The sequence below is a fragment of the Curcuma longa genome, chromosome 19 (genome assembly GCF_044706935.1).
Source record: "Curcuma longa cultivar G26 ecotype Majalengka, Jawa Barat chromosome 19, ITB_CL_G26_1.1, whole genome shotgun sequence".
NCBI lineage: Eukaryota > Viridiplantae > Streptophyta > Magnoliopsida > Zingiberales > Zingiberaceae > Curcuma > Curcuma longa.
The window spans coordinates 1,953,218-1,964,476 of NC_133879.1; the positions used below are offsets into that span (position 1 = coordinate 1,953,218).

General features: G+C 41.6%; 1 protein-coding gene across 3 annotated transcripts; it reads right to left on the minus strand.

The window, feature by feature from the left end:
• LOC141812554 (protein PSK SIMULATOR 1-like) lies at positions 1-2,211 on the minus strand. 3 transcript variants are annotated; one of them, XM_074700556.1, is made up of 2 exons: positions 1,962-2,211; positions 1-1,807 (listed from the first exon to the last, which is right to left on the minus strand). In XM_074700556.1, exon 2 carries the CDS (start codon positions 1,748-1,750, stop codon positions 71-73), a length of 1,680 nt encoding a protein of 559 aa, XP_074556657.1. In that variant the 5' UTR covers positions 1,751-1,807; positions 1,962-2,211; the 3' UTR covers positions 1-70. The 3 variants fall into 3 exon arrangements, with proteins under 3 accessions (XP_074556657.1, XP_074556656.1, XP_074556658.1); XM_074700555.1 differs by having other exon boundaries at positions 1,935-2,211; XM_074700557.1 differs by having other exon boundaries at positions 1,919-2,211.
• Positions 2,212-11,259: the final 9,048 nt, after the last annotated feature.

Below are 11,259 nucleotides of genomic sequence, written 5' to 3' on the forward strand. Positions count from 1 at the left end.
AAAGGGCATCAACAACTCATTGACTTTCATTGGATGCACAAGTAGGAAGATATTTGCAAACACCAGATCCTTATTTAAAATCTGATGATTCACAATTGAGTGAAGATACAAATTGCATGTGCAATGCCATAGAATTATCAAAATCCAAACTGCTCGTACAATCCAACAAAGCATTTTGCTGCTGCTCATACCTGCAAATATAGTTCAACCCAACCAGAAGTTCACATATAACTCCCTCTGTCTTCTGCCTATCAGCAAAATATAAAGTCTGGAGCAATAGAACATTTGTTCTCAATATTATTTGCTGTTGCTCAAAGTTCCGTTCAGTTTGCCAACGAATCGTATCATGAGCCATGGGAGAAAACCAGCTTAAAATCTCACCAAGATCTTCTTTCCAATCATGCGCAAGAGGAGCATCATAAATTTCTAAATTCTTTACATACGACTTCAGGTTCTTTCTAAGAGAAGCTCTTAAGCTTGAAGGCAACATCTGGTATAAATCATCTCTTGCATCGTCCCCAACCAAATGTGGATACTTCAGTAACTTTTCTATGATAATTATGATGTTTGCATAATGCAAGGCAAGAGCTGAACCACCCACAGTAGAGAGCGGGGCAAGCATCGTTAGTTTAGTCATTGGTCCAAACGCTGTCTTCTTCCCACTAATGTTCTGCAACATTTCACTACTAAATGGAACCAAAGCACCAAATGCAGGCCGGCTGAGCCAACTCTCGCTCTCGAATTGCTCGCTACTTCCTCTATATTCAGTAGAGCTGCCTAAACTTAAGCAATCCATGAAAAGCCTGCTGGGACTCGTCCCACAATTGAACTGGGGACCTTCTCTCCTAAAATTCACACTACTGAGTGCACCAGAAGCCAACTTAGGAATCTGTCCAGATTTTCTTTCAATGGAATCTGATCTTATAGGACCAGAATGAACTTGGTGATGAGGGTAAGTAAAGATTTCGCCTGAAAGCTGACAAGTTTGATCAGTAACTAAGCAATCCAAGCTCCCAATTGTCTCCCCGAACATAAGGCATATCCGTAAATGAGTGGTGCAGACAGCTCGCGCGAGGAGGAGGACGACCTTATCGTAAGTCTGATTCCAAAGTGAGGAGTTACGAAGGCGCTTAATGTCGCGCCGTTGCCATTGGATTTTGTGATCAAAGGCCCGGCGACTCTCGTCGTAAACAGGGTTTTCTTGAATCTTCTTCGCAGCATGCTCAAGCTCCGTAAGAACCTCCAGCTCGGCATAGAGCGCAGCGGTAGAGGATACGAAGCGTTCCATCTTGCGGATAGTCCCATCCATGTCCTTGGAGAGGAAACCAAGGCCGGAAGGATCGATGCGGGCGGCGAGGAGATCGGAGTAGACGTGCTCAAATCCAACGAGTGCCGGATGGGAGCAGCGGCGACCGAGGCGGGAGGCAACGGCGGCGACTCCGTTGAGGTCGTCCAGCTTCTCGGCGAGGGCCAGTGTTAGAAGAAAGGAGTCGGAGGAGGACACAAGATGGCGGACGCCATGGGATGCGAGTTTCTGGGACCGGAGCCGCTCCATCTCAGATTCGGAAAGGGAGCGGTACAGACTAACGGCACGAGACATGGCGCTGGCTACTTCGAAGGAGAGTATACCGACGGTGGCGGTAGAAGGCGGCGCCTTTGACTCCTCGCTCATCTTCTTCTTCTTCTTGGTCGTGGAGGAAACGACAGCGACGGAAGTCCGCATCTTGTGAATCCAGAGCTCGACCACCATGAACACGGCGTAAAGCCTGAATTTGAGAGATCTGAAGTGCCCTTCAAAATTGGTCGTCTGAAACGCAAAGCCTTCGAGTCACCAAAACAAGATAAACACACACACACACACACAAAAAGGAAGATCAAAATTGCAAAAAAAAAAACGAAGAAAAAGAAGAAACTTTACATAATAAGAAGCTCACAAGGGTTCGATTCTGAAGTAAAAGAACCTTTTTTCTGCTCCACGAATCCGAAAATCGCAACCTTCCTGCTTCTCCTTCAACCTTCTACGCCGCGCGACGTACCAAAACCAACAGATCTCGTCTGATGGCGATACAAAGAGGGGAAAAATCACCGCCGTTGGAGTTCATTTCCCCCCTGATTACATTTCAAAAAATAGGATTTTGGACGAGGATTCCTTCTTCCACCAGTCATCAGAGAGCAGAAGACCAATTTTGCGTGAGAAAGGGAGGGACGGGGAGTGCGTTTAAAAGTAGGGAAGAACAAGCGCCGCAGCTGCGGGTTGCGCCTGCGATGTGAATATATGTACACATCGTCACTCACCGGTCTTGTACTCCTCCCAACTACCCAGGCGGTGAGTGGCCAAAACAGTGGAGCCCACGTAGGTTAGTTGTCGGGGAAGGAAGCTGAACCGCAGCCACCTCGTTTGAGCGTGTAAAAGGAGGATAAGAAGACAAGGGTGCAAATTAAATAGCGTTGTCGCGACGGAGCGGAGCCACCTGGCTGACTCAGCCGGGCAAACACGGACCCCACCCGGAACGTAATGCTCGTCCATACCACGTCGGTCGTACAAATTCCCGTGACACTTGTATTTATTCGTATTCTAGTTCCTTCTTTTACAAATGTTCTACAGATTTTTCCAGTTTTTTCATTATTATAAATAAGAGAGAAATTCTTTTTCCTTTTTAAAATTCTCTTATGAGATAAATTTAAAGATATCAATGTCATCATGAGTAGTTTCTTGGAATCATTTGACGATTAAAATAAATCAAAAATAAATTCATAGTCATGATTCAACTTATCACATGTTTTGAACTAATCTTAAGGAAAATTATAAATAGAAATAGGATTAAAGGTTACTTATTTCTCTCTTTACGTTCAAATGGAGAGTATATTCCTTTTTTTTTTTATATATATATATATAGACAAGTAAACTAGTTTAGGTAGTCAAACATGGAACTAAATGGTAAGGCCAATCAAATTTGGTTGGATCCATTAGACTCTAGTTGACTTGGAATTCTAATTCATAGGTTCAATCAAATAATCAAGAGCTAGGTTTGACGAGTTCATCTCGATTTCTCCATCCAATTCTCTCCGTAGACCCTAGTTGACTTGGAATTTTCATAGGTTCAACCAAATAATCAAGTTTGACTAGTTCATCTCGATTTCTCCATCTAATTCTCTTCATCTTCCCCTTATATTTCTTTCACTCTATTAGAGTCGTCGATTGAGATTGGATTCGTCGGACTAGTCCGTTCTATCAAATAATTTAGACGGATTAAATTAAAATTTTATCAATTTATTTTAAAATGGGTTTGGATGGGTCGAGCCGCCTAGACCCGCATGGGTTAACTTGTGGCGGCCTTGAATTTATCCGCAGATTGAGAAAATTTATTTATTTATTTAAAATTTAAAATTAAATTAGAAAACTCAATGGACTAATGAGTTTGATCTAGTCTAAATCGCAATCCAAATTTAAAATTTTCAACTTGACCAATTTAAACTGTAATCCAAACTTAAATTTTTCAATATTTTTCAATTTTTTTTATTTTTTGAGGCTCGTAGATTGATCTGCCTAATCCACAATCTGTCTTAAGTTGAGTTGGGTTGGAGATTTTTCAACCCGTCAAATTGGTGGACCAGACCACTCCGCTCCACCCCGCATGAATTTTTGATGAATTAACCCCCCAATGAATTAGCTTATTTGACAGCTCTATACTCTATGAATTCATTCTTCTTCCCCCTATCTTCTTTTTCACAAGTTTTTTTTTCTATTTGAGCCTTTAAGGAAAATGAAGAGAAGGGAAAGAAGGGAAAAATACAACAGAGAAAAGATGAAAAGAATAAGAGAAGTTAGAAAATTAAATACCTAGAAGAAGAAATAACTGGAAAAAGGTTTTAAAAAATTAAGAACTAATCAATCCTTTTCTCCCTTAATTGTTCAAACCTCCCCTTGGACATCACTTACATGTTGTTCATTGTCATCCCAAACTCGTTACCCTCTTGAACTCACCATCGTCCTCCCTCCCTAAGTTTGTCGTCCTCTTTTAGCCTATTGCTACCCTCCCTCCCTAAGTTAGTCATTGTTCCTTGTTGTCATGAGTTTCGTGGGTCTTCCAAGCTCCTTCTTTCATCATTGCATCGATCCTCATTAACCTTTTTGCTTCTTGCCACCCTAGTTCTATGAGTTGTAGCTCCTTCCTTCTATACAATGTCACATATTATTATCTCCATTATTTTCTCTTTTTGAATAAGCAATTCACCACACCTCGCTCCTTTGTCAATTTCAATCACACCCAAGTCTACATAAATATGGCATTTCAAATAGGAGGAGTTCTTTCCAATTTTGGATAAATGTGATTTAGTTCAAAATCAAGTCAAATCCAGCTCGATCCAAGTCAAATTGAGCTCAAACCAAGTCAAACCGAGCTCGAGCCAAGTCTGATCAAACTCGGATCAAGTCGGCCTTTCTAGAAGACCTCAAGTCAAGTCTCTCCGAGTTGCATTCGAGTTGGATCCACCCCAATTTGAAACTCGTTGATTCGACATGACAATTATTGAAGCGTTGATCACCAACAAGCGTGCCCCTCAGTAAAAAGGAAAGAGGTATGTTTTTTGAGAGCAAAGGTCATTCTTTTACTTTCTATTTAAAAGTAACTAATTGCAGCATCAAAACAAGCAAGTTCCATTATTCTCTACTTATTGTTCATTTTCACCTTTCGTTTTCTCTATTTTTCTTCAAGGTCTGACTTGAGCGTTAGAGAGACCTTACCGAGCCTTGACTCAATCACCCTCCTAACTCTCTGTTTAAGTCCTTTCTCAATTGTCAGAGATGGAGATTTTCGTTTAGTTCTCAATCTTCCTCCACTCAACAACGATAGACCCAATAAAGATAGACTTTACAAAAGCTGAATCAACATAAGTTGACTCGATAGAAGTCGATTCAAGAAGAATCACTCAAACACATTTTTGATCCCTCAAAGGAGCTCGACCGCGTACACATCAAGGTGTCAGCCCATCCCGTTGTCTCAGACCGAATGCATATTGTGTTGGACATTGTCATTCGACTTGATTGAAACCCAACCTGATTGAAGCCCGACTTGGTTGAAACCCGACTTGAAGAAAGTCACCCAACTTATATCTAGTTTGTCAAAAGTACTCGATCATGGTTATTTAGCTAAAGTCATCTCATCCCTTGATCTCAGACTTGATTAAATTGACATCGTCTGTAAGAAATCTGAACTGAGACATTAAGGTGAAAGACACCTAAAAAAGTCATGAAGAAAGAGGGCATATTGCCAAAGGTAGGAGTCCTGTCGCATGCTTAGAATCGATCGACCCTCTCTTTTGATATACTCAATCACTCATGGAATGTTTTCCATCCCCAACCTTACAGTATTTGAGAAGGATTTCTTGGGTCAAGTTATTTACTTTGATTTTTTCTATTTTATCTCAAAACATATATGCTACAATGCTTTACTAACCTAAATCTTGTTGATGCAATCGTGCCCATGAGTTATAGTTTTGATGGTTGACATTAGTAAAGCTTAAAGTAAAGTATGAGAAATCTCACTTGTGCATCAAGTATGCAAAAAAAGTCCTTATAGGTAAGAAAATCGGATGTGAGGTAAAGGAAAGTCGAGAAACGAACTCTTGGCAAGAGAAAGTCTTTACAGGTCAGAAGGTCGGGTGTGAGGCAAATGAAGTCCAAGAAGATTGATAATCAGACTCTTGACAAGTTAAGAAAGACCGAACGCATCACAAAATAGGTACATGAAAGGTAATTTAGACGAATTCAGTAAAACTTCCATCAGTTGATTGGTAATGGTATCTAGTTGACTGGAAGGTATTAATCAATCGATTGATACTGAGTTTTTAGCTTAGATTCTAAATACCAATCAGCTACCCATGTTAGTCAAATTGATTTGAGGATCGATTCAATCTGATAAGTAACTTCAGTCTACTGATTCTATTTTGGAAATAAATAGAATAGAATCGATTCGATTGATTCTCCACATTAGTTGACTCAGTCTATTTCGGAACCAAACAGAATAGTGCAAGTTTCCTTTGACTTGCAGTATTCAAGTTACCTTGGTCATGGAGGCTTATACTTTGACATCTTAAGCAAACATCTCCGAGGAGGTGTGGACCCGAGATGATTGGGTATAAGTAGAAGTGCCCGAAGATGTTTGAATAGCCTACAGAGGATTCATCACTCCTTGGAAAAGGAGACGTATACCTTGCGACCGTTTATTAGGATTGTTACTAAAAGTCTTTGGCCAAAATATTACATGTTAAGAGTACGGTACTCTTGGACGCATGTACAAGTAACTTGAATCCACAGGATAAGAAAGCAGCTTGGGCTAGGTGTGATGTAGTTAGCCTAGTGGGAACCGACACATAGACCATGTCTTGAACCAAGCGGGTATAAGACGGTGAAAAGAATAAAACACATTTAATTAGAGCTGCTGAAGGGTTTAAAATTGTTCTGGAGTCAATCGTTGATTTTTGATCAATTGGGGATCATGATGTACTAATAGGTGTCACTCATGATCGTTCTGTAATTAATGATTAATTACGGACGACCAACATAACCAGAAATCTATTGGGTCACACGCACTACAAGTTCTTCGAAGGACTTAAAATGAGTTTAACAATTAGATTCTCAAAATGAGAGAGATAAAGTTTGATTGGACTAGATAAAGGATAATATGATGGAATTCGTCTTACGAAGATGAAATGAATGAAACTGATTTCGTTCAAATCAGAGGTCGTTTGATTAGTGATTCAAATGATTCAGTTTTAAATCAAAATTGAATCAACTTGGTTTGGTTCACGATGGAAGAGATATTGGCAAAATGGATATGATGAGAAGCTTCATCTTGTGAAGATGAATCGAACAAAACTAGTTTGGATCAAATTGGAGTTCGTTTGGTTACTGAACCGAGCGAACCAAGTTTGAACCTAGTTCGCTACAGTAACGTGGTTCGGTTCAACCCGTTTCATCCAGTTTAGTTGGTCCGGTTCACACCGCCCGCCCTAAACCCCTAACCGATTAAGCACTATAGCTTCCCCTTTTAAGCATCGCGTGATTTGGGTCTTGTAGCTCTTCTCTGCTCGCGATAAAAATAGGGGTGGTGCCCTGTTCTTCTTTGCAACCGCCACGAAGCACCGCCATCTCCCAATCTTTGTTGCTCGACCGCCGCGTCATTGAAGGCGGAGAAACCCTAGGGCAAGAAGGGAGGGCTTTTCTTCTTCCTCACCGCGTGCTATGTGCTCCTGTTCGTCTTCTCCATTGTGACCACTGCACCGAACTGAGCTCTTCTTCCCGCTGTGCACCATTCTTGGGTCTGCTCGCTGGCCATCGGGAAGAACAGAGAGGAGATAGATGAAACCCTAATCGCGGTGCTTTCTTCCTCCCGCGAGAGCGCCGTGTCGCCTCCCTCCTGCTTGCTGCTCAGCTGCCACAGTGACGAGGATGGAAGCTGAAAACCCTAATCGACTAGATTGTTTCTCCCAATTGCAGTGTTGTCGGTAGTCTTCTCCCATGCTCCTCCTGATCGCATGCCATCTTCGGCGAATCCCGGAGTCTCACGGTTGTGAACTGGTGGCCGATTGTGCGAGAAGAGGAGACTATTTTGTTCAACCATGTAGAAGGAAAAGAGAAGACAGTTCTTTGTTCTGGTATTGGCCGTGTGAAGTCTTGTTTTCGGCTGTGTAAAGAGGGAGTGATTGTATCAGGGTTTTGTCATCGGAATACATTGTTTGATTGTCAGAAATTGTTTCCAATTATCGGACAGGTTTTTCGATTGCTGCTAGTCAATCTCGATCATTTGACGATCGTATGTAGCTTCCCGGGAGCTTACGAAGCTTTCGGAGATTGTTCCATCATTATCGGAATAGTTTCGATCAATTTATCTTAAATCGGCGGTCAATGGTTGACCACCGAAACTTCACCGAGAATACGATTTTCGATGATAGTTAGAAAGCCTCAGAACGATCACGACAAACGTTGTTGCATGATTTTCGAAATAAGACTTCTCTCGATTCGATCGTCATCGATCATCGGCTAGTATCGAGGACGATGACACGACTCGTGGCTTCCGAAGCTGTTCGGACGAGAGCTTGGCGCTGATCACCAGTAGAGGTGGGACTTCGACGAGGACCGCTCGCTTGATGCCAACACCGCTCAACGTCATCATCCGTGAGGTACGCGTTTAGAATAATTTATTATTCTATAAATTTTAATTTCCTACCATGCCTTGTACACTGTTATTTACTACTTCACATGCATGTATTGTGATAATAATTAGTTTAATTATTTATTTATTTTCACTGCGCACGTTTTTGAAATGTGTAAACACGCACATTGCACCGGGACGATCTTGACATGATTCTGTTTCGAAAACAAACAAAAGAGAATGGATTCGACTGGTGACTTGATTATTCTTAATAGTTGACTGATGCATAAAAGCAGTCAACTGACATTTGAAATTCAACAAAATCAGATACCATTTTAGAAGTTTTAGAAATCGTTATTGGTTGTTAACCAAATTAGTCGACTAGTATGAGAAATTAGTCGACTGATCTCAAGAAAAATTGAACATGTGTAAATGGTGAAAGTTAACCATTGATGAGCATTGTTCATGCCATCTTGCTCCAAGTTTTCTTGCCAAAGTGCTAAAGAATTTATCTAGTATTCAACTACACAATTTAGAGCAATCCCTATAAGAAGAAAAAGCAAATCTATCAAGATTATTGTAAAACTTCTTTTTTTCTTCTTTGTATTTTCTAATTATTCTTGCAAAACATTATAATCCGACTGTAAGAGGATTTCTCTACCTTCAAGATTTGTCCGAGAAATAGAAGATTTAGTGGAAATGGTGAGCTGAGAGTAAATCCTTGTATTAATCGCCTCAAGGAGGCAAATAAAATCATTCAAGTTAGCATTGTATTCATAGTGTGACTGATTCGCAAGAAGTTTTCACTGTCATAGATCAAGTTAAAGCGAGTTGAGCTATTCAACCACCCTTCTAACTCACAAGGTCCTAAATTAGTTCATATAAAACTCCAAGAAAGTTGCCTCCATACATTTACCTTATCTCGAGTAGTAAAAGGAACTCGAGCAGCCTTGGAATTCTTTGCATCTTTGACCTTACCGTGTCTAACCGTCGGAGTCATCATTTATATTCGCTTTATCGCGGGCAAAGGCATCTATTGACATTTCCCTCCGTTTGGGATAGAGACATCCATTGACATTTCCCTCTGTTAGGGATAGATGCATCCATCAGCATTTCCCTCTGTCAAGATGTTCATTGGCATTTCATCTCCTCTACCCCGAGTAGAGTTGTCATGTCCAAGTTTAATATATTTATCTTATTTCTAATGAAGTCATATTTCTATTTACTATCAATAGTGGAGGACTTCTCCAATCCAACTAACTCGTTGTGGCTTTCTAACTTGTGAAAAGTTCAAAAAGGGACTAAGTATTTCAATAAATTCCTCTATCTAAGATAGAGTTGCTCCGAATTTTCCTTTATATGGAACGAGGTCCAACATAAACTCCTCTATCTGGGACAGGTCACCTCCAACATTTCTTCATCTAGAACAATGTAGTCACCTCTACATCAGGCAAAGTCATCATTTTTAAGTCATAATCTTGCTTGCATTATACCATGATGTTATTGTAGACATCATGCGTGCAAAAGAGAAAGTAATAACGATCTTGATTCCGAGCATGAGTGTCAGAGCTTGATGTTGGTGCAAGATGCACTAAGATCTTGCCTAGAGTTTCGATGTTTGATAATACACCTAAGTCTGGTCAATTTGACCAAGGGTTGATCCAAACAGGACTTGATGTTTGGATGTGTGGAAGTGAGCGAGAAGACCTAGTCGGTTAGACTTGGCAGTGGAAGTCCTGATCTGGACGATTGGGCAAGGGAAGTTCTGGTAAGTGAAGCTAGGCAAGAGAAAGTCCTAGTTGTATGCTAGGCAAAGGGAAAGTCCTGGTTTGGAGGATCAAGCGGAAGTCTTGGCATAGTCGAAGCATTAGGTGAAGTCTAGGCTGGTCTGGAGGACCGAGTGGCAGCAGAAGTCACGGCTGGTCTGGGTGACCGTGTCGCAGTAGAAGTCTGGGCTGATCTGGAGGATTGAGTCGCAGCAGAAGTCTGGATTGGTTAGAGAGAACCGAACCGCAGCACAAATCCTAGGGGTTGAGGACAGAGCCGAGCAAAAGTCCAACAAGTCAGGAGGACTTGGTTGGCAAAGGTAAATTCTCTAGAGTGAAGTGGGTTAGGACGCATTCCCGGAGTGGAACAGTAGACGTCAGACTAACCTAGGATTTCGGTAGAAATCCGAAGTTAGACCCACAAGGTAAGGCTTAGGATTGTTTGTATATTTGCATTTTGTCTTGCAGGAACCAGGAGATGGAAGCAAGATGGAGAAAACATAAGTGAAGCAAATAAAGTAAAGTCAAACCAACCAGTCCAGAGGATTCAGTCGACTATAACTGGAACCCAGTTGACTGAAGGGTCAGTCTACTGAACCTGTAACTCCAATCGATTGGAAAGTGGATAAACGAGCAGAAAAAGGTTTATCTGCCACGTCGACTAGAGTCGACTCAGATCAGCCTGGAGTAGACTCAGGAGCAATATAAAAGGAGGTGAATGTGCAGAAACAAAATCATTCAAGCTATAAACTTCCCTCTTCATATAGAAGTGCTTTGGAATGCGAACGAGGCCAGACGCTTGCAACCGGGGAAGATCCAGGAAGAGTGCGTGGCGCTCGGACTTCCAGATCGGTGACAAGTGTTTGTTTTTTTTAATTACTATTTTTATATTATTGTTTTATTTTTTGGACTGTAAGACGAGTTTCTCCGCCTCCGAATAAGGTTCAGAAAGGAGACCACTAGTGGACGGGCGCCTCCCGTACTTAGGCCTTGGACGTACTAACCCTGGGGGGTTAGAAACCAAGTAAATTCGATTGTCCTTTTGTGTTTATTTTGAATATTCCGCTGCTTAATTTTTGATAGAATTGAACGAACGGGAGAAAAAACTACACGCGCTATTCACCCCCTCTAGCGCGCACAAGATCCTACACTTGAATGGAATGGCAGGTGCCAAACGACTTCCCAATCTTGAGCTCGAGTGGGTTGTGGATGTCGAATTGCCTGATCCCGATCTCGATTCCGATCTCGATCCCGAGCCCGAGTGCTCAAGCCCGAGTGGTTGCACTCCCAACTGGCCAAGCCCGAGTGGCTCATGGGTAATAATGACTTCCTGAGCTCGA

Coding starts and splice junctions, on each gene's coding strand:
- LOC141812554 (XM_074700556.1), bottom strand. CDS start 1,750: ATGGTGGTCGAGCTCTGGATTCACAAGATGCGGACTTCCGTCGCTGTC.